The 23,815-nt window shown below is 42.3% G+C and overlaps 1 protein-coding gene across 2 annotated transcripts in view; it reads right to left on the reverse strand.

The window, feature by feature from the left end:
* Positions 1–1,891: 1,891 nt before the first annotated feature.
* The window catches only part of CFAP95 (cilia and flagella associated protein 95), a 50,787-nt gene continuing 28,863 nt past the window's right edge, over positions 1,892–23,815 (reverse strand). The window contains exons 5-6 of one of the 2 annotated variants that reach the window (XM_007065567.4): positions 16,766–16,823; positions 1,892–2,201 (exon numbers count right to left, since the gene is read on the reverse strand). In XM_007065567.4, coding sequence (XP_007065629.2) covers positions 2,004–2,201; positions 16,766–16,823 — 256 coding nt within the window. In that variant the 3' untranslated portion in view covers positions 1,892–2,003. Of the gene's footprint in view, positions 2,202–11,382; positions 13,146–16,765; positions 16,824–23,815 lie in introns of those variants that run through there. The other variant, XM_043547390.1, reaches the window with a different exon arrangement.

Here is a 23,815-nt window from a genome sequence, read left to right on the forward strand (position 1 = left end):
TACTACCACAAATAGAAAAACAACAGAATTACGTTCACTGGCTTGTTTCATTAAAATCAACATCAACAAAAGCCATTGTATTTACCAAGGCTGATTTTAATTTCTACCTCAGAGTCAGAGTTAATAAACTGTGTGGAAACAGATTGGCTGTGCAAGATTTACCACACAAAAGGAAAATCCAGTTAAAGTCCTATGGGACTGAAGGGCTTACCTCTCTCTCCACTTCCACAGCTGAACATTTTATTCATTACCAGTACTACTGAATCTGGAAACTATTCTATTGAACTGTTTTAGTATTAGGATTAATGTCCAATCTCAATCTAAGGACAAATATAGTAGCTAGTTGATGCCGTGATTAAAGTTGCCTTAGACTTTCCATATCAGTGGCACAGCAGGTGGCAATCAGGCTATACAGTCAGGTCAGACATCTCTGCAACATTACACTGAATTTGACATCTCTTTTTTATGATATTGTATTGCAGCATTACTCCTGGCCTTCCTTGCTTCCACCGCAAAAGAGAGAGCTTACATCATCTCATCACCAGCAGGTGCCTGGCCTCAGCAGTTTTCATTGCATGCATTTGGTATAACTATCCACTTTGTTTCTAGATTAAGGAACCAATTCTGAAAAGAGGACTGAGGGCAAAAAGTTCTCACAAACCTGCAGAGTCACATTCATATTTGTCACTGTGCATACAGGTAACTCGTTAGTGTATAATAACCATCTGCACACACAGTCACAGTAATTATATGTATAAAGGTCAGTGTGCATTTGAGTGCACACACCTTGTTTTCTAACCCTTTCATCATTCTTGTGGCTCTTCTCTGAACCCTCTCCAATTTATCAACATCCTTCCTGAATTGTGACACCAGAATTCCAGTGCCAAATACAGAGGAAAATAGCCTCTCTGTTCCTACTCAAGATTCCCATTTATATGTCCAAGGAGTGCATTAGCCCATTAGGCTAGAGCATTGCACTGGGAGCTGTGATGAGGTGTCTGCCCACACAGGTGCAGAAAGGGTTAATCTCAGCAGGGAGCAGTGGAAGTGAAACCTCCGAGCAGCCCTGAGAGGCTGTATGAGGCGCAGCCAATCAGGGAGGAGCTGCAGGGAGCAAACCAAGCTGGGCCTGGCAGGCTCAGATAAGAGGAGTTTCAGGGTAGAGCAGGGTCAGTAGCTGTTTGGAGCTCATGGAGTGAAGGGCTGGGCTCCCAGCAGGTGGAAGAAGTACTAGCACCATGGACAGCTCAGTGCTTGAAGGTCCCGAGGTAAGGGCGGAGTAGGTGCAGAGGCATGGGGAAGAGGCTCTGGGAAAAGCAGTGAGCAGTTCCAAGGAGAGCAGCATGAGGTTGCCATCAACAGAGTTCTTGGGTTGGGACCCGGAGTAGTGGGTGGGCCTGGGTTCTCCCCACCACCACCACCACCAACACTGGGGAAGTGGCATAATTATTGGACTACAATACTAATCCCCAATAGGGGGAAAACATAGATGGTGACATGGCCAGAGGGCAGAGCCATGAAGAGGACACTGTGGTTCCTGAGGCAGCAAGAGGGGCTGCAGGCAGATGCAGAGACAGAGTGATGGTATGCAAACCGCGGTCCGGGAGGGTGTCTGCCTTGAGCTAATCCCCAGAGGGACCAGGAGAAGGCACCAGCCAGTAAGTGATGTGCCCCGTGACAGGAGCTCATATCCACCACAACCCCCAAAGCTTTTTCAGAGTCATTGCTTCCCATGATAAACTCTCCCATCAGAGCAACAGTGTTCAGCTAAGATCAGTGTATATATAATCTGTAAAAGCTCCATAAAATGCTTAATCATAAAAAATACTCCATATATAGGAAACCTTCATACAATGTAGGAATAGTGCAACCCAATATAAAGAGATCACTTGCAGAACAATGCATCTACTGTAGCAAGCATTTCAAAAATATTTATTGGAATATTTGGAAAATAGTTAATACATGACATACAATGTGTCTATTTCAGACTCCATTATTACTGCTTAGAAGTTATCTTCATGCACATTTGAGGGTATAGGATTAGTTACTGGGAAGACCTTTTGCTTTATATCAGCATTGGCATATATACCACTCTCATCTTGCCATGTGTTGATACCATGTCTTCTATAATCTGCTGTGTCAGTAAACTGAGAGTGACATTTTCTATGAACTACAGAATAACCATCTGGTTGGGCTCCAACCTGTGGATACAAGAGAGAATATAGTAGTTCATTCTTCAGCAAACAGAAATGTTCCAAAACATGCTGCTTGATAACATCTTGCTCATATTATGGTCAAAATTTAACCTGCAAGAAATTAAACCACTTCACAGAATATAATTATATCTCCTAATTAAATGTCTGGCCACAATATCTGATGCACTGAATTGTGGACCACAGAATACGTATGGTTTAGTGGCCAAGATTGGTGAACTTGGAAGACTGATTTATTTCCTGGCTTCTGGAGATTATTTTTTTTTAATTAAATTAAAAAATATTTGTTCTTGTATAATTTTTTCTAAGAAAAGGAAGGTAACATACTTTACAATAACTGGAATTCTTTGAGATGTGTGGTCCCTATGGATATTCATTGTGGGTTCTCATGTGCTCCATGCACCTGAGCCTGGAAGATTCTTCACTAGCAGCATCTGTTGGTTCACCTGTGCCCTGTGCCTCCTTGTGCTCCGAACCAAGGGCACAAGTGATGGCACAGACAAACTGTCTCTGCAGTTCCTACTCTACTGTAAATCAAGTAAATAACTGAGCAGAGGAGAAGGAGGACAGGTCGTGGAATACCAACACAGACCACACATCTTGAAGAACTCCAGTTACCATAAAGGTAAGTAACCTCCCTGTCTTCTTCTAATGCTGGTACCTGTAGATATTCACTGTGGGTTACTCACAAGCAGTACTCCTTGAGGAGGATGGTGTGAAGACCCAGGGTAAACCACAGATTGCAGGACTACCATACCAAAGGATGCTGAAGATGCCTGAACCAATATGTATTGTCTAGTAAACATGTGCAGTGAGCTCCATGTCACTGCTCTACAGATTTCTACAAAAAGTATGCCTTGCAGAGATGTAGTATATGCTCTAGTCGAGGTACAGAGGTTGTGTGCTCTAGTTGAGTGGGCCCTCACACCTTGAGGAGGAGCTATGATCATATAATAACACTGCAGGCTGTATTCTACTATCTAATTTGGGAACTTTTGAAATGAAATTTCCTCCCCTTTCATCCACTTGGCAAAGGAGAAGAATAATCTCAGGGATTTTCAAAAGGGCTTCATCCTTTGATGGTAAAAAAGCCAAAGCTCTACAAATAGCCAGGGAGTTGTCTCCTAGCCTCTCTAGTGTCAAGAGGTTTCAGGTAGAATACCGCTAGATGGAGAGTCCAATTCAGGTGGAATGTGGAGGGAACCTTTGCGATGAATTTGGGATGTAACCTTAGGGACACTTTGTTATGGAACACCATGTAGGGAGGGTCTGCCATAAAAGCCACAAGCTCCCCAACTCTCCTAGCTGAAGTGATTGCTGTTAGGAAGACTAATTTCATAAATACATGGAGAAGGGAACAGGAGGCCAAAGACTCCAATGGTGGATTCACAAGTGCCGACAGTAGGAGGTTAAGGTTCCAATTAGGAATTGGCACTGATACTGGAGGCTCTGACAAGACCCCTCAGAAATGTCATGGTCAAAGGGTGGGTATACATCACATAATTATCTGTTGGAGAATGGAAAGCGTTGATTGCTCCCAGGTGCACACACAATGAGCTAATGGATAAACCCAAAGACTTCAGGGAAAGGAGATATTCCAATGGTAGAAATGCCAAAATCCAATGGATGTACGTGGCAATGCTGGCACCAGATGAAAAATCTCTTCCACTTGACAGCATAGTATTTTCTCATGGAAGCCTTTCTGCAGTGTCTGAGGATGGATTGGACTTCCTTGCAGCAAGACTTTTCTATGCTTGTCACCCATCCAAAAGCTAAGTTGTGCGGTGGAGGGAGATCAGGCTGGGATGGACAGTTTTGCCTTTGTTCTGAGTCGGAAGGTTCAGCGACACATGGACATCTAGTAGATACTGGTGAACCAAAACTGTCTCAACCACTAGGATCACTGTCAATTTGTCCTGCTTGATCTTGTTCAGGACATGATGTAGGAGGGGAATGAGTCGGAATGCATACACTAGTGACTATGACCACTGAACCATGAATGAATCCCCTCTGGAATTGTGCCCTTGAGCAACACAGGAGCAATAGGCCGGACATTTCTTCTTACTGGGATGCAAAGAGGTCCCATGACAGGGAGCTCCACTGACAGAAGACGTTCTGCACCACCAAATTGTGAAGTACCCACTCACAGTCTCTGTGCAAGTGGTCTCTGCTGAGGCTGTCTGTTATAGTGTTCATTACTCTGGGAAGGTGCACTGCTGAAAGGGTGATCTGGTGTCAGATGCACCAATTCCAGAGCTTGTCTCTTGTTTATGTAGAATACTGCTGTTATGTTGTCTGACATGATGTGAACATATGAAAAGCAGAAACCTTTTGTAAGCCTCATGCACTGCCCAAAGATTGATATGTAACTGGGACTCCTGTTGGGTCCAAGAACCTTGCAACCTTTGGATGTCCAGATGTGCTCCCCAACTTAGGGGGAAGGGGGCGGTCTGTGCTTAGATTCTTTGTAGGTGGAGGGGACACATAGGGAACCTCTACAAACACAGATTTCTTTTTTTCCCCCACCAGATGAGAAGACAGAACACTCTGAGGGATCATAACTTGACTAAGGTATCTCTATTCAGCACCCACACCATACACAGCCATGCCTGAAGGCAATGAAGATGGAGCCTGGTGAAGAGTGTTTTGTATCTGCAGGCAGCCATGTGTATGAGAAGGACCAGACAGAAATGAGCTGTTTTCTATGGACTCAGTCAGAGTTAGGTGATTTTGGAGGTCCCTGATTGCAAGGCCCTGTCTTTAGGTAAGTAAGCTTTGGGTGAAGTCAAGTCCAGAGTTGCTCCAATCAATTCTATAATCTGCATGGTGATTAAACCGGACATTTCTAGGTTCATCTGAAGTCCTACAAATTGCAGGAAACTGAGTATACTGTCCTGTGAGCAGCTAGTCTTAGAGGTTAGAGGAAAAACTGGACTGCCCTGGTGATGCAAGTGTGTTGCTACCACCGCGAATTCCTTTGTGAAAACTCTTTGGGATGTCGAGAGGCCAAAAAGAACCCTGTACTTGTAATGTTCTAGTCCCACCAAAAAGCACAGAAAATTCCAGTGAGATGGGTGAAAGTCTATATGAAAAGAGACATCCTTCAAACTGAGAACTGCAAACCAGTCACCTTTGTTGAGGAAAAGGATGTTGTGATAATTGGGCCTACAAATTTACCCTAATTGTGATCGCTACTGTAAAAAGTAAATGAAAGTTCATGTCACAATAACCTATAACAAACATTGATGGGGAAAGGGAGACAGACTGAATTAGTCCAAACACAAATGCCTACTGATCTAACTCTAGGACTGTGTGAAGATCATGCTTGGTACACAATAAAAGTGGGAACCAGAAGTCAGTGATGAAAATCAGTGTGTTGGAAACTATTTTGTCCATGAATTAGGCCTAATGAGGGTATGGACTATTCCACCCATCACTCCCTTTCGGGGTCCTTAAAGAAACAGACTTTAGGGAGAAAAACTGACTACTGGAGTGATCTTCACCATCATGGCTGCCACCCCCATCATCTCCTAGGACCCCGGGTCCTACATCATGATCTTGAGAGATATTCTGTCCTGACCAGGCCAGACAGAGGAACCCACTACCACTTCTGGATCCCAAAACACCACCTGGGATGAAAAAGGATTGAACTTTAACAACAGCAGCAACAGCAACTCCAGCCCATCTCAACTAACTTCTTATTTTTCCCCAAAAGGATAGTTATTACAATCTTTAATATAATCTAAAAGACTGTCAGACAAGGGAGGGTTTTCCTTCTAAAAATGCTCTCCAGCTAACAGGGAAAAGGAAAAGGGGATGTTAATATGAAAGTCTTATGTAATACTTCACATTTTCAAAGACTGTTTTCCCTTCTTGTTGTGTTTGATAAAAGTTTTAAAGGCTTTTCAATGGTGTGTTTGCCATGGTATTAATCAGGCTGAGGTCTCTGAATACCAAAACCCAAATCTTGCTTAACACTGTTTCATATTGGACAGTGACTGGACTATTTTTACACCTTTAGCCCATATATTCCTCCTTAATTAATACAACAGAGATTATGGAATCCAGAGTGGTCATCCTGAATCTCAAACAGAATATGAAGACATTCAGCTGTCTGGGATCTAGAATGGGTCTCCTTCTTGGAATGAGGAAGTATCTCAAATAGGAAACCCTTCCCCCTGTGTTGAGGAGGCATGGGTTCTATGGGTCCTAACTGAAGATGGGCGTTTACCTCCTGTCTGAGGAGCCTGTCATGAGAGGGATCCCTGAAGAGGGACAGGGAGTGGGCATTTGGTGTAGGAATGGAAAGGAATTTGATTGTGTAACCAGTGGAGATAATCTCCAAGACCCATCTGTCTGAAGTAACATGTTGCCACACTGGAAAGAAATGAAACATGTGGCCACTGAAGGGGGTAGGGACTGTATGGATGCACCAAGACTGGTTTTTAGCTCTTGAAGGTCCCATCAAAATGACTTCTTGGCATGGGATAGCTGGTGAGGGGGGGAAGCAATGGTATGGGGTGCATTCTGCCTGCAATGGTGTAACTTCTGGTTTCCTGGGTGGCTCATAAGCTTATTGATGGAAGAAGGGATGGGGAGTGAGACGCTGTTTATGACAGTGGCTTAGATTACTTCCTCCAAGGGGCTGGGATGTAAATCCCCAGCGAGCAGAGAGTAACCTGGGAGTCTTTGAGAGAGTGTAATGATTTGTCTTTTTTTCTTTTTTTGCTGAACATAAGGTTACCCTTGAAGAGGAGGTTTTCTACCATTGTTTGGACTTCAATAGGAAACCTCAATGACTGAAGCCAAGAAACCCACCTTATAACTACTGAAGTCTCCATGGAGCGGGAAGTGGGGTCAGTAGCTTTGAAAGATGTTTGGAGGGACAACTAAGCTATCCACCATCCAGAACAGCCTGAAATTGTAGATTGAGCTCCTGGGGAAGCTTGCTAGCAAATGGAGACACCTTATTGTAATGAGTCATTTCAACATCCAGAGCCCGGTAATTTGCCATCTGGAATTGTAGGCTGGTAAAAGAGAAGCTCTTCCTCTCAAGGAAGGTCCAGTTTTCTCCCTATTGGATGGGGTAACCAAGGCCACTTCAATCTGTTGTGCTTGGTACTGGCTTGAACTACTAGCAAAGTTGGGACAGGATGGGGGAAAAACATTCTGCCTCTTTAGATGAGACAAAAGTATCTCTTCTCAGTCTTTTTTGGGGTTGGGGCACAGTTAACTGCAGTATGCCAAACAGCTGGAGCCAATTCTAATAAGACCCTATTGATGGGACGTGCTACCTTACCAGGGCCCATAGTTTGAAGGATGCCCAGAAGCTTGTGAGTAGGGTCCTGAACTTCTTCCAGAGGGATCTGTAAAGCCTTCACAATCATCCTCAAGAGGTCCTAAAGTTGTTTAAAATCATCAGGTGGTGAAGGTGAGACCAGCATCACTGCTTTGTCAGGAGCCAGGGAAGACAGAGCTGCAGATGGATCAGGTAGTTCCAGCTGGTTGGGGTGTTCCTCCTCTTCACAGTGCTTCTGGGTGAAAGGAGGGGGGGCTGAGGCTTTTCCCGCTAAGAAGAGTTGTGTTCATATTCCTGCTCTGATCCCTTGGAGTCAGGAGGCCCAAAGTATGGGACCCACGGGTGCCAATAAAGCCCAGATATAGGGTTGTATGGGTATACAACCCCATAGTGGAGGGCACCACTGGTCCCAGGCCTGCTGGTATGTCTTGTGGCACTGAGAGGGCACCCATGCCACATCTTGGCCATTGGAGTGGTCTGTGCATCGGCCTCAATCTTGCTGGAGGAATAAGTCCTTGGCATATACAGGCAGAGCTGTCAGTACCTCATGTCTTAAGCCATGATTGGTAAATTGAATTGGTGAGTGGCACACTTTTGATGCTCACAGGTCAACATCCCAGCTGGTGGAAGGGACCAGGGAGTGGTGTACTGATGGTGTAAGTACCTCTCTGGAGATCACTGGAACAGAGAGTAGCAGTGACTCTGAGTTGGTGTAGACCCTAGTTCCTCAAGAATAGCATAGCTGGGTCCAGCAGAAGAGTGAGAAGGGGCTCGTGTGTACGTGAATTGGACAGTGCAGGAGGTAGCTGTTAGTACCACTAAGTCCCTCTTCCTCATGAAGTGTGGAACCGCCAGTGCAGAGGGTGATCACACTCTCCTTTCCTTCTCTGATGATGGAACCAGACCCATCCCTGGTTGGGCTGTGGGTATCCCTGTCTCTCAGTATTGGCCCATGTTTGCTGGGAGCTGCAGATGCATACTGGGGCATAGAGTTTTGTCTGAGTTAGAAGGGGTAGAGGATGCAGACATGTTAGAGAGTTTAAGTGCAGATTTCAACTGCTTCTTAAGAGTGTTTTCTTTTACCTTCTTCCCATACACACCTGGTAGAGTCTTTAAATCTGCACTCTTACTGTCCATGACTGCAAAATGCCATGTCCAAAAGGGTGATAATGGCAGATCCTGCTGATGTACATGGGGTGTCAGCAACCCCAGGGTTGTGCTGTGGCCTTAGAGTTCCATCAAATGCTTCCTAACCCAGAATTCTCAAGATTGCACATGAATGAAATGAGACACTCCCCAAGGCAGCACAAAAAGGAGGCTTAGGGATCACTAACTGGGAAGACCTGGGGGCAGGCCAAGTGGGACATAAAGCTGAGGATTTGAGGCATAATAGGTGCTCTGAAGAGTGGGGGTGGCCTGGAAGATAACTCCTACCCCCAACACTACTCTAACTAGAATAAAATAAAACTATTTACAAAAAAAAAATCAAACCTGAATAGAAGGCAGGAATGCTAGGAAAGCTGTGGATGCTATTGGCCCATGAGCAGTAGAAAGGAACTAGAAAGCCAGTTGGTTCATGTCACCCATATGCCCTCAGTTTGGAGCACATGAAGGCACAGGAAAAGACCTATGGACACTACTAGTGAAGAATCTTTCAGTCTTGGGCGTATGCGTAGCCATAGTGAATAGCTATACCAGTGGTTCCCAAACTTTAACAGCCTGCGAACCCCTTTCACTAAATTGTGAAATCTCATGAACCCCCTCCTAAAAATGAATATTTCCAGGGATTTAAGTTTAAATTTCCTCCACACTCTGAGAGGCTCCTGCTGCTGGACCCATTGACCGCCCTGGTCAACTGAGCTCCACTGAGCTTGGGCTGCAGGTTCTGCTGACCGCCGGGGCTCGGGCTGCCAGCCCCAACTGCCCGGCCCCGCTCTCCCTGGGGCTCAGGCTGCCAGCCCCACGTGGAGCGCTGGGGTTCAGGCAGCCGGCTCCCGCGCTGATGGGGGCAGGGCTCGGGCTGCCTGGCCCCGCTCTCCCTGGGGCTCAGGCTTCCAGCCCCGCATGGAGCGCTGGGGTTTGGGCTGCTGACTCCCCCACTGATGGGGGCAGGGCTCAGGCTGCCAGCCCCAACTGCCCTGCCCCACTCTCCCTGCGGCTCGGGCTGTCTGCCCTGCAACTGGGTCCCACCTGCTGCCTCCAATGCCCAGGGTCCTCTGGCCGCCATTAGTGAAATTTTTCTGGCGAACCCCCTGTAATGTTCTGCAAACCCCCGGGGGTTCGCAAACCCCAGTTTGGGAACCACTGACTTATAGGAACCAGCACTCAAAGGACCTTCATGTTTCAGAATTTACAATGTGTTACAAAAAATAATTACCATGGTCTGCTTTTTAACTGTCTTTTTTTATATTAAAATAAATATCATCCATTCAAAGGAATAATATCACTAACCATGTTTTCATTTCTTGGATTTGCTGCATAATGTATCAGGGCAATTGTTAGAAAGGAAAAAAATAAGAGCAATATTAATTCCTTCTGTGAATTTGCCTTAGTAAAGGAGCACTATTTGGGATATTTATTTGCATTCTAGCTTACTTGGACATCTAGTTTAATAAAACAGGGCACCATATCATTATCCACATCCCAAAGGGAAGCTTACTTCTGTAGGAACAGGCCAGGGTTATATCTGACAGGGATATTGAGCACAAGATCCTACATTAATGAACCAATTTTTGTTTGGAATAGCTATTAATTTTACAGCAAGCCAAGGATGCTGAAAATTAGATGACCAGAGCTGCTGAACAAAACAAAGGGATTAAAAAAAATGTTTTGTTTGATCACGGAATCAGAGTACTGAGCTTTATTAGAACTAGAAGGTTAGATGGTATATGCATGGGCAGTTATTGCCTAAGGGCTTGAGAGAAGGTATAAAACAATAAGTATAAAACTACAAGTCATAAAAAGAGATCCTATTTGAGCGTCTCTCCTGCTGTATAAAATTACAAAACAGACATGAAATAATGAAGACTTCTTGAAAGTCTATCTTTTGCTCTATGGAGAATTCATCCCCCATTGTTTCTTTGTTTTGAACAGTACTGAAAAAGAGTTTACTTCCTTTGAATACTGTTAAACTAACATATGTCATATTTCTTGTTTGATGGATATTGCTATCCTGTATCATTAAAAAATATTTTGACTAACCACCTATATGGATTTTTAAGTGTATTTCATAGGCTATGGTCTGTATCAAATTTTTTTGTTTAAACCTGTTTTTTTATAAATGTAGAAAATATAGCAAATGATACAAATATATTTAATTATAATTAAGAAAGCTTTTCTGCTCCCTTTAATCAACAAAAAGCTTTCAAAAAGAGTGTAAATACTTGTCAAAGATCCTACCAAGTACCCTGTTCCAGCTGCCCACCAGGACTGCTGTATTGGGAATCCAAGCCTTTGCTACTCTGGATCCCTGGGGTGTTTCAAGCTCTAAATGCTTCAGCAGGCTCCAGTACTGATTCCTCTCTAGACTTCTCTGGCACATTTCCTGGGCACTGACTCGCAGTCTGTTAACCTTTCTAGGAAATGGGGCTTCTCAGCCCACTGCTCTGGGCCCCAGGAACAGCACTGAATGATCCCTGAGATATCCTGGTAACTCAAAACACCCCCTTTTCCCAGAATTCTACCCAAAGGAGTGAAGGTTCTGGTTTACAGTTTAATAACTCTCTCTCAGGGCATGAAGTATGTGTGAAGCAGTCAATAAACAGACTGTACAGAGTATAACACCTTTATGCACAGGTGCCAGCTTCCTCATTTCCCCAGGGGTGCTTGACCCCTGCTCGGTCCCAGGTCCTGCCCCCACTCCACCCCTTCCAAGGCCCCACCCTTTATCACACCCATTCTGCCTCCACCCCAGTGGCTCCTGCACACCACTGAACAGCTGACAGCAGTGGGCGGGAGGCCCTGGGAGGGAGGGGGAGATGCTGATCGGCAGGGCCACCAGCAGGCGGGAGGCACTAGGGGGAAGGGAGAGGATCTGATCTGTGGGGCCGCCGGTGGCTGCTGAACACCCACTATTTTTTTTTCCATGGGTGCTCCAGCCCTGGAGCACTGACAGAGTCTGCGCCTATGGCTTTATGTTCTTTTATACTTAATTGTGTCATGCACTGGAGAGTATGGATCATACAAAAGAATGAACAGATGACACCACAAATAACCCTCACTTTCTAGTCCACTCTGGCTTTGTGAGTCCTTGGGAAACCAGATGGATCGAGGCAGGCAGAGTTCCCACCAAATGCAAGCTAGTGCATACTGGTCTCTCCCTCATGCTTCTGTGACATTGCTCACTCCTGCCCCACCCTTCCTTTTTCTGCCTCACTCCCCCTATTCCTGTGTATTTCTTTATTTAAAACTCCTTGTGGTCACCTGGTCTCTTTTGTTCTACTCCTGGTAACTTTCCATTGCTCCTACCTTCCTGCCTCCTTTCTGGAGTCAGCTAAAACTGTTTTCTAAGGATACAGCTCATCCATGTCCCAGATGTTTGCACCTGAATCGGGTCTTTAAGTCCTAAGCACCTTTGTATTGTATCGGTCTGGTGCGTACATGCTACAGGGCCTGTCAGCAATGGTGGACCAACACATATATAAGCACTCAAGACACAACGAATTTTCATAACACAACTTCACAATATCAATCAAAATTCATAAGCGGTACAGGTATTGCCTCACTATCACATACCATTCTACTGTAGGTTAATATGTTCTTGGCAAATACAGTAATGCAAACAGTCATATCTAATGAAAGAAAAATGGCCAGTTAAGCATGGCCAACATCCTAGGGGTGATCTATCAAAACACTCAGTCAAATGACAATTGACCTTTGTGTGCAAACACTTTACAGAATAAGTTATGCCATTTAAAGAGTATATGGCCAGGATTCTCATCCTACCAAAGCACACAAAGTAAGGCATCCAGACCATAACATGAACCCTCTTTTCCTTCGCCAGGTTAAGTGCTCTATTAAACTTTCCATTTTTGGTGCACAAAAACAGAAATTTTACCTTAATTTTTATTTATATCAGTATGTGATTTCTATCACTTCCAAGTGAAAAGTTTCTACATTTATTATAAATATATGTTGCAAAGTAGTTTCCAATGATAATAAAATGCAAACAAGCTAAATTACTTGTCTATGGGCTCGCTCCTACTTCTCAATGGGTCAATGAGAGTTTTGCCATTCACTTCAGTGGGAACAGGTTCATTTATGTGTCATTTATTCTGTTTGTTTTTTGTTCCCCTTCTGCCTTCCTCTGAAGCACCAGAGATAGCCACAGCTGGAGCTGGAACACCAGATGGGGTGGCCTGGTGCTTTAAGGTGGTACAGAGAATTCTCTTTCTCTGATGCTCTGTTGGTGAGTCTTGCCCACATTCTCATGGTCAAAACTGATTGTCATTTTTGGAGTCAGGAAGGAATTTTCCTCCAAGTCAGATTAGCAGGGACCTTGGGGCTTTTCACATTTCTCTGCAGCCTGGCGCATGGGTCACTTGCTAGAATCCTCTGGGTCAGTCTCACAAAAACAATTGTCCAATTGCAGGAGCCTCCAGCATTGGTGCATCTTGGTCCCTCCTGGTCTCTGCCTGTGGTACACAATAGGTTTAGTCTCCTGAGGGTTATAAATACTTTAATCCAGGTTATTGGGTTCAATGCAGGAAGAAGTGGGTGAGGTTTGATGGCCTGTGGCATGCTGGATGTCAGACTAGGTGATCTGATGGTCTCTTCTGGCCTTGAACTCCATGCCTCCATGATTATGATTTATACTTATCCTTTTCCTATTGAACACATAAGATATTATTGAAATTGTTTTGTTGTGAATACTGTATATTCTTTCCTGATTTCAATTTTTCACATTGTTTGGACACGATGTGCTAAGCAAAATATCATAGAATTTCAACAAATTTGTCCCTTAGAACAGAACAAACAAGCAAAAACAGAAGTCTTTCAGGATCTTATGCTTGGCCTGTGATAAAAAGAAACTTTTCCCGGTATTTATAGTAAATTTTTGTTCAAAGATGGGAAAGTTCTGCTGTAAATAGTCCCTGTTTATACTAGTTTCTTTCCTATAAAATTTCTCACTGCTGCTATCGCTGGTTGAGCTGCAATCTAGTGTAGACAGAACTTCAGGCAACCACTGGCATTTTAACCACTGGGTTGTCTGACCAGCTAAACATACTGACAGACCAGGACTGGGAGGTACAGAGGATATGCAAAATGTCTTAGTCAATGAGAGTTGCAGGTGCTCAGTGCTTCTGAAAAACTCAGAATTATTTAGGTGCTTAAATATAGATTCCAAAGACCCCCTTTTTTTTCTTTTCTTTTTTTTCAAATCTGGGCCCTAAATAGCTGTGATATGCATTTCATTCAATTACTGTGGTTGCTGTGATGCATTGCAAAGTCATGCAATGATGTGGTATTGCATCATCTTATGGTGACAGGATGCAATAGGGGGAAGAGAATGGGGTTGAGAGGCGAGGAGGTGTCTAAAAGTTAATCAAGTCCCAAAGTAGGCCCCTAGCCACTCAAGCACAAGTATGTATGTATGTATATAAACATAGACAATGTGTGGAGTTGTAGGGGAGGAGGGTACCTCTCTGGTGCTACCCTCCCGCATTCCTATGAATATCATCATTTAGGAGATGACTAGATCAAGACAGAGAACCTGTATTGATTTAAAAACAACAAATAAAAAGAGAGGGCTTAGGGTCCTTCCTTAGAAAATTTTTGAAACACTTGATGCAATTCCTTGCATTATAGAAGATTTTAAACTTGCCAGAGGAAAGTTGTGTTTTATTAAACTATCAACCAACATACACCAAAGCTGCCAAATCCAACACACCCCACCAGATAAAAGCAGAGCAATGTGACACTCTTGGTTCACGCAGGGCAGTAAGTGGGTAAGTTGACAGCTGTCTTGCACCTCTGAGTGCCTTAATGCAATGCTATGCTTCTGTGTCTGACAGCTCTGACACCAACAGCAAGCATACAAGCAGGCAGGTCACACCCTAGTTTCCACCATACAGTTACTCTTTGCAGCGTGACCTCAACAACCTTTCAGCCCCAAGTTCTCCCTCCACAATGTCTTTCTCCGCAGTTGTCAGCACCTCTTACTGTAGCACCCACAAAATCTTATTTCACTGCTCCTTTAAAGACAGTACAGTGAAGCTTATTAACTAAACTTAGTTAACTTATTAACTTAACGCTCCACTTCAGTCAAAGCACTGAGCTGCATAATGGTAAAAGTAAAACAAGTTTATTAAAAAGGGGACATAGGTTTAAGTGATACCAAGAAAAGGAATAAGAATAGAAATGGCTACAAACAACAGTAAAAATATTTTTCTAAGACAAAAACTCAACAAACGAGTCTTTTGTTCAAAGAAGGTTTTCTCCCCACAGTCATTCTCCCAGCATGGCCGGCCCATTCTTTAGTCAGGATCCAACACACAGAGCTCAAAGTACTTCATTTCTCTGACTCCTTTGGTGAAGGATAACTTAGATGGCTCTCTCCCCTTCTTTGATAGTAAAGTAAATCTTTCAAATGTATTCATTGAAAAATAAGCCCAAAGTTTCTCTGTCCTCCTTGGCTGTAGATGTCATGCTGTCTTCCCCACTGCTTGTTACCTTTGTTTACCTTATATGTAAATGTACCTTCACTGTCTCTGCCTGATGACCAGGCTGGTCAAATAGAAACACGTATTCCTTTGTCTAGGGCAGACTGGGTTTTTGCATTGCTTGGCAAACAAACACAGTTCTAGCACATATTTATAACTCTTTGTACATACCCCATTTGTACATCATGCAATGATTTTGGTACCAGTTTGTATATGATTTTTCCACGACACCTTTTAGATACAGATTATGACAACAGTGTGTTAATGTAGAGAGTATGTCAGGCCTAACAAGAATTGCTGAAACAATGCTGAATCAAGCTTCCTCCTGACACCATGTCACCCAAGAGACCAGACAGAGCCATTTTGTTGCTCCTGGGCTTTTTTTCTCTGGGGTGAGGGGTGCTGAAATAATATCTCTTCTTCTATCCCATTGAAGCTTTCAGTGAGATTCCTTATTCCTCCCCCTCTTTCCCTGAAGAGAAGGCAAAGCTGTTAAGAGGACGCATCTTCATGTAAAAGAGGCTATTAAGGGACACATCTTCTCTCCTCAGATGTTGTTCCACATATTGGGGGGAAGACTAGAAGCCCCAGAAACTCCACAGCCAAGTGTCAGGTCCTTCTGCTGCTCCTATTTTAGATTCCCATGGATGGCGAGTCCTCAATTCACCAGTCAGTGAGATGGAGCAATCAGCACTCCCTCATGTTCCCTCCTCATTTTAACCTCTACCTTTTATTTCTAGAAGTAGTCCCCTCTCAGTCAATGCTGAGGTACTTTGCTAGGCCAGTGTCCGAGAGCTTACACATATATATGCTGCAACTTTTATACAAACACCGGACTTCAGACTCCATGTCTGACAGGCAAGCATCTTTCATGAACAATGTATTCAGATTACAATAAAAATTTGTTTAAAAATACAGAGGAGTCTCTAAGAGGGTACAGTAATCAATTCCATGCTCAAAAAAAAAAAAAAAAAAAAGAAGCAGCTTTCCCAAAACCTTTGGTTTTCCCTCCAAAAAACTGTTATTCCTTTAAGTTTTTATTTTATTTTAATTATTATTTAATTCCAGTTTTGTATTTGTTACAATACACACAATAACACAATTCTTTCACTCCTTGTATCAAGAGAGCCCTGATACTCATGCATGTGGTGGTGAAAAAAGAAGATATACAGAAATGAATTCTTTAAACTTTTATCATGCTGAAGCATCAATAAGTTTAATCAAAGATGGAAAGAAAGTTATAAATATTTTATTTTCCACAAAACACTGAACTTGTGTGGTAGATAACCAAGAAAGGACAGAAAATAGCTGTGGAGGGAAATCTTAAATAAACAGTTTGCTAGCAAGTTATAAGCAAATGAAGAACTTTGTCCCTGTAGTATATAAACTTAAAAATAAATTATAGCTGTTATAACGGTCTCACTTAATTACTGACTCCCATAGTTATATTGCTAATGGCTCTATGCAAATGTGAACAAATCAACATTTCAAAAGCAGCCTCTTCTTTTCCCAAGGTTAATTAAATACTCTCGATATGAAGCTACATGTAAAACATCACTGTAAAATAGCACTTTTCTTCTCCATATACTTACATATGGCGTATAATCATATGGAGGAACATAGTCTATACGGTATGTTGTATCCAGATACCTACGATGCACAAAACAAAAAAGTAAGGTATACGGTATCACAAATACCTTTTCATTAAGGTCAGTTTATTTTATAGATAATGGAAACATTAGGATAACAACCATTTTTAGAAGTGCAGTTAACTGTTTAAAGTCTTGTCAAATCTGGTCACAACAAATTAGTCCAAAAAGACTGTCCTTCACTTCGTGAATAAGGTTGACTGAGCAAATGTACGCTGCAATTTACTTCCCTCTTTCTACTTGGAAAAAAGGAAATTCCAGGTCAGAATCCAGAGGCAGACTATTTTTATATTAATTTAACTGGGAGCAGTCCTGATACTGAGCCATATAGTGCTACATTTTCAGATATGCGTGTGCAAAAATTCACCCACCTATTTGCATACACTCGGCCTATATAAGCAAGTACTGAGATGTGCACACAGAGTTAGAGCTTTGCATGCACACACTGATGTGTATGCACAGCCCTCCATTTTCACTTTTAAGTACTTACACCTATAAGCTGGGCACATACATGTCTGAAAATATGGCCTGATATCTTCCTTTGTAAGATATTGTAACTGTAATACAAAATCTTTCTCTATTATAGCTTGAATTAAAAGGACATCCTTCGTTTCATAAGAGATATGTAAGTTAGGAAACAGTAGAGAGGTTAACCATAGGTATCATTCACAGGAGCAAAGTGGAGCAATTCCTACTACAACCTTCCAATTCAAAGTTTAAATCAGCATTTTTTCCTACAGTTGAACTATGTTTATGTGCTGTAGCCTGTAGGATTATGAGTGCTGTTAGAATAACTGAGCATTTTCCACCCACTGTCTGTCTGCCAGGTGCAGTGCTAATGCACCCCAGACTTTGTTCCTGTCAGTTCAAAGGAAGGAGCACTCACCTTAAAGTACAATGGGGGAGAAATTATCAGCAGACTTATAGGTAGATAAGCAGCAGAAAATAAATATGTTCAGGAGATAGGACTTGTTCTGTAACATAGGAGATTCAGCTGCACAGAGTTTAGGCAGGTATTTAACTATTTAGGTACTATATCCAGCAAAGTGGAACCCTCCAGACCATGCTCAGAGGAGTCTTACAATGAGAAGAGAGGGGCTCTATATACAATTCTTGTAAGGTCTCTGGTGGTATATGGAAAGTGGTTAGAGAGTGCTAGATCAGTGTAAAAAAGCTGTAGGATCTTTTCAGGTGGCTGTCAATGCATTTTTCTAGGACAGGAGTTCTCAAACTGGGGGTCGCGACCCCTTGAGGGGTCACAAGATTATTACATCAGGGTCACGAGCACATGCATGAAACCGAGAACAACTGCTAAAATAAATATATAATTTAAATCTAGCGTTTCAGAAAATTACACACACCTTTCCATCACAATGTAGTGTATTTACTTCAAAAAGTATTGTAAATGTATAATGCCGCGATCCTTGCTCCTAAACAAAGTATATATTTGGTATCATAACCACTTTAAGGAAATTGGACTCTGGTGATTGTAGTATAGTGCATGGAGGTTTGTTGTCTTGAGACTGAAAAGGTGGGACTGAGACAACATAAGAAGGCTTGATTGTTCAGCAGCTAAAGAGCTGTATTACACCGCAGACAAATCAGAACACTGAGATTGGCACCAACAAAAAAAGCAAATCTATAATTTAACAGTCAGACATGCTGGTGGGGTGGTGCTGGGTCACCCCAAAATTTGCCTTAGCCCCCCTGTAGCCACCCCTCCCAGTGCAAAGGTCAAGTGTGATACAGGGAGTAAGGGTGGCATGGTATAGCATTACCACCCTTATTTCTGCAGTTCTGCACTGCTCCTGGTGGCGGCACCTCCTTCAGAGCTGACCAGACCACTTTCTGGTCACCCAGCTCTGAAGGCAGTGCCAGTGCCAGCAGCAGCACAGAAATAAGAATAACAATGGGACACTAAGTCTGCTGTGAAAAGTAATACTGACAGAGTTTCTTCACACCCCTCCCCCAATATTAAAAAATAACTTTTCTGATTATAACAATCATTTGATAAAAATGTGTTTTAGATTTAATTTAAAAACAGTGAGAAAAGGTAAATTCATTTTAAACAATAGGGTTATAAATTTAGCATTTAAAATAGTGTTAAATATAAAAAAATGTGTTTTTAATTTATAAGGGGTTGGGGTCGCACTCAGGCTTGCTGTTTGAAACCAGGCTTCCCTGGTTCTTGTCATGCAGACAGAAAGCAGAAGACCGGAAGTCCGAAGTGCAGGCAATGCAACGTTTATTGGGGTTAGTTCCAAGCAAGCATATCCATTGCTCTATACGCTGACACAGTCTGTTTCCCAGTGTTCCGTTCCAGCTCTGACACTGCACAGCCTTGTCTGTGTCCCTATCCCCCATTCCCATCTCCTCCTCTTTAGCAGGCCCAAATACCTGCAGTGCACGCCCTAGTCACTCCCCTTACAACTTATGGTCATGTTCCGTTTTGGAGGACAGGAAGTCTGGGGTCTTTATCCCACCTCTTTTGTATCCCACGGGAGGGGTAAGGAGTAAGGTTGTGTTCTGGCCAAGGCCAGGCCTTTCTTTGGTTTTTAGGGTGTCTTATGCCTCCTCCCCAACCCCCTTAACCCTTCTAACTGGTTGCTTGACTTTGGCTTGAGAGAGGAGCCAGGCAGCCTTCCAGTGTCTGCTCATATATTACACTCCCACCATACCCCGTAACACTTTAGCGCTATCCCTTATCTTTTCTCATTGTACTAAAAGCACCATCTGCTTGTGGGAAATGCTACACACAGTGTCTTTGTTCATTGCTCTTCGCACATATTAGTATAAGATATAAGAGTATCAAAAAGTCAAACCCAATATTTTATCTCAGGCTGACAAACAAGCCTATATACTAACTGGGGTTGCCAATACAAAAAGTTTCAGAATCACTGGTCTGGGGATCCCAATGATTAATGTTGCCTTGTGTCCAGATTGAGGACTTGCCTCACAATTAGTCATCAGAGAGTTACCTGGGAATAGTAACCCAGATCTTTCCTCTGTCTGTCACCTATTTGTGCAGTTAAGAGCAGACAGCCAAGAGAGCGAAATAGAAGTTTAGTGCTGTCCAAATACTGTTGGTCAGTTTCTGGATGGCAGAGTGCAGGCTCATGTATCTTTTAATTTAAATGAAGCGCCTCCAACAGCTTGGAGGACGAAAGGCATGTCAGCTTTAATAATTTGGTGGCGTTACGGCAATAGACGGAGGGGTCTCTAGAGGTAAAATCCCTGAAGACAGGTCAGGGACCTTGCCTTCTACGTACAGTCCTCAACCAGAGTCAGGTACAGTTCAGTCTAGCTATTGCATGAGGCAACTAGACAGAGATAAAGAAAAGGAGAAAGGTCCAGTTTACTAGCTAAGCTACATCACTAAACAGCATCTATGGAAGACTGACTCATAATATTTAAATGCATGTTGCTGGATAGGACAAAGGCAATGGGGAAAATGTTAGCCTTAAGTGATGTAGCAGAGAAGATTTTAACTCTGGTTGGATGGAAAATTCATAATGAGTGATTTATTCAGTTTGGACATTGTGATTTTCTCTAACAGAGTTGGATTAATTGGTTTAGTGATAATTTTGGTTCAGTCTTTAATAAACAGTGGTTTGTATTTCAGATTCCACAACAGGGTTCTTTGCTAAAAATGAGCAAGGCCTGAGCTCAAATCTCCAAAAGTATAAGTGCTAAATTGCACTTGTACATGTTTAATTTTGATACACAACTACTGCAATTTATACATATTTGCATATTTGTATAAAATGGGCTTATTCAAACGTAAAAGCACATTTTAGAATGAGCACTTTTGAAGATTTAGCACTGGATGATTTCTCTTCTTGATGGAAAATGGTCTTTTAAAATTATGCCTAAAAACTGACAGGAAAATGTGATAGTTATGTGAAGTGGCCAAACAAATTACATTTAGCTCCTGTCCTGCCCATCCCTGGCCTTCAGTAACTATACATTTCAAAGATATAGTCCAAAGACTACTTTTCCATTTTCTCCTACTTACTTGAAGGACACTTTGGGCTCTATAAATAAAATAAAGACTGCAACATCCTTTGATCATCCTCACCAAACATTATGTGTTGGTCTTAAAGTATACCCTCTCTGAAGATCCTACTCCAAGGCAATGACTAACTTTTTGAAATGGGTTCAAAGCTATCATCAAAAGCAGATGATCCAGTTAAAATGAACCCCTTAGACTATGTAGCTTTTAAGAAGGAATCTGTACGGTAAATATCAAGTTTGTGGATTTGGCTAGCTTACCCACCATTATATTCAACAGGGCTATCATTGCCTCAATTTTTTATTTCCTTTTCTTCTATTTAAAAATATATATACCAGCAGCTGCACAGCTACTCTTTTTGTTTTGCATTTAAAAGAAAATTGTGTCCATTTTGCTCAAACCAGCAATACACAAGTTTGTTGAGAGAGAATCACTTCTCATCATGAATAAACTGATATGTATTTGAATAACCCACAGACAAGGCAAAGCAATGCAGGAAATTCAACAAGATGTAACTCACAAAGTTCCTGACTTATTTTTAATGGGGAGGGTCTTATGGGTCCACAGAGGGGACATGGCCTTGCAACCACGTGAGTTTACAGAGATCAGCAACGAAATCCCGGGTATCCCCAGGCCTCATGTGGAGTACGGGCCTCTGCACTATACCCTGTTCCCTCAACATGAAACCTGGAAACACAGATCCCTCAGATTATTGCTATTTGTATTGCAGTATCATGTAGGAGCTCCAGTCATGGATCATAACCTATTATGCAGAGGTCATTATGTCAGGTACCATCTGTATATAGCTGAGCCATACCAATGTCCATACACAAGGATCCATACACCAGGCTCCCCTAACCTAAGATGCCACTCTCACATGGCTCTCTCAAAAGAGTTTCTGAAAGGGTTGAAAAAATGTAACATTGGCTCCCCTCACCTTCCTCTAACACATTTAGGGTCAATGGAATAGACTTTTATCTGCTTTCATCTCCACTACATTGCACACAAGTGACTCCAAAATTTTCTTTAAAACAGATTTTGTTAAGAGTGAGGGCCAGCATTTAGAAATGTAGTTCTCTAAAGTTAGACAACTAAATCCATATTTCATACCTAAATAAAATACTTGATTTTCAGCAATGCCAAGAATCTACAGCTCACACTGAAGTCAATAAGACCAGAGGATGTTTAGTATAACTGAAAAAATCAAGCCACCAATTTAGGTACCTAAACATGGATATAGGTTTCTAGCTTTGTGCATCCAAATTCCAAAATCTGGGCCTAGATGTTCTTCAAATGTGATTGGCAAGGAACAGCATAACAACTTAAAGTCACTTCACCATATACAGATTTACTGAAAAATTTGTACCCAGAATCCAGTTCAGGTTCTTCTTTTTCAATTAACTGTCGCATAGGAAGAGGCCTTTGACTTCAACAAGGACTTCATTTCACTCTCTGTTTTAATCTAGTACAATAAATCAGATAAAGTCTAATAATAGCCAGTACAGAGAAAAATATACTTGAAAGCAATACTAATCAGGTTAGAAATCAAATTTTCTGAAAAATAAATTCTCTGTTTATGAAGTTAATCCATTACTTTCTAATTTGTTTATAACATTTGCAAATGTTATATATCTCACTATCCTAAATCACTTGAATTATTTTTCCCCTTCAAATTGTTAGCTTCAACACCTCAGCAGATCTCAACTATCAGGACAGAATACAAACAGAAAAGTGGGCTCCAAAGTAGCCGGAAAGCAAACAATAAAAGGTATATAGGCCAAATCAGTACCTGTTGACACTAGCCATCAGTATATTGATGCATTGAGAAGAAAACAATATATCATCCCTAGTGACTTGCCTACACAGTGAAGAAGGGTGACAGAACAGGACCTTGGCCCATCTCATGAGAGCACCATCGAGACAGAAGAGCAATCACCCAACGATACTTTCTCAGTCCTTTCAGACAGTAAGGAACACAGCCATTCAAGTACCATTCTGGAACACTCCGGGGTCTATATCAATCTCTGTCAATCAGATGTCATGGTCAATGGTACAAAAGAGATGCCATGAGCAGATCATTAACAGAGATGATTGGTTTCAGAGTAGCAGCCGTGTTAGTCTGTATCTGCAAAAAGAACAGGAGTACTTATGGCACAGTAGAGACTAACAAATTGATTTGAGCATAAGATTTTGTGGGCTACAGCCCACTTAATCAGATGCATGCAGCGGAAAATACAGTAGGAAGATTTTATATACACAGAGAACATGAAACAATGGGTGTTACCATACACACTATAATGAGAGTGATCAGTTAAGGTGAGCTATTACCAGCAGGAGAGAAAAAAAACAACAACAACCTTTTATAGTGATTATCAAGATGGGCCATTTCCAGCAGTTGACAAGAATGTGTGAGAAACAGTAGGGGGGAAAATAAACATGGGGAAATAGTTTTTCTTTGTGTAATGACACATTCACTCCCAGTCTTTATTCAAGCCTAATTTAATGGTGTCCAGTTTGCAAATTAATTCCAATTCAGCAGTCTCTTGTTGGAGTCTGTTTTTGAAGTTTTTTTTGTTGAAGAATTGCCACTTTTAGGTCTGTAATCGAGTGACCAGAGAGATTGAAGTGTTCTCCAACTGGTTTTTGAATGTTATAATTCTTGACGTATGATTTGTGTCCATTTATTCTTTTACGTAGAGACTGTCCGGTTTGGCCAATGTACACGGCAGAGGGGCATTGCTGGCACATCATGGCATACATCAGATTGGTAGATGTGCAGGTGAACGAGCCTCTGATAGTGTGACTGATGTGATTAGGCCCTGTGATGGTGTCCCCTGAATAGATATGTGGACATAGTTGGCAACGGCCTTTGTTGCAAGGATAGGTTCCTGGGTTAGTGTTTTTGTTGGGTGGTGTGTGGTTGCTGGTGAGTATTTGCTTCAGGTTGGGAGGCTGTCAGTAGGCAAGGACTGGCCTGTCTC

This window comes from Chelonia mydas, chromosome 5 (assembly GCF_015237465.2).
Source record: "Chelonia mydas isolate rCheMyd1 chromosome 5, rCheMyd1.pri.v2, whole genome shotgun sequence".
In the NCBI taxonomy this organism is placed as follows: Eukaryota; Metazoa; Chordata; order Testudines; family Cheloniidae; genus Chelonia; species Chelonia mydas.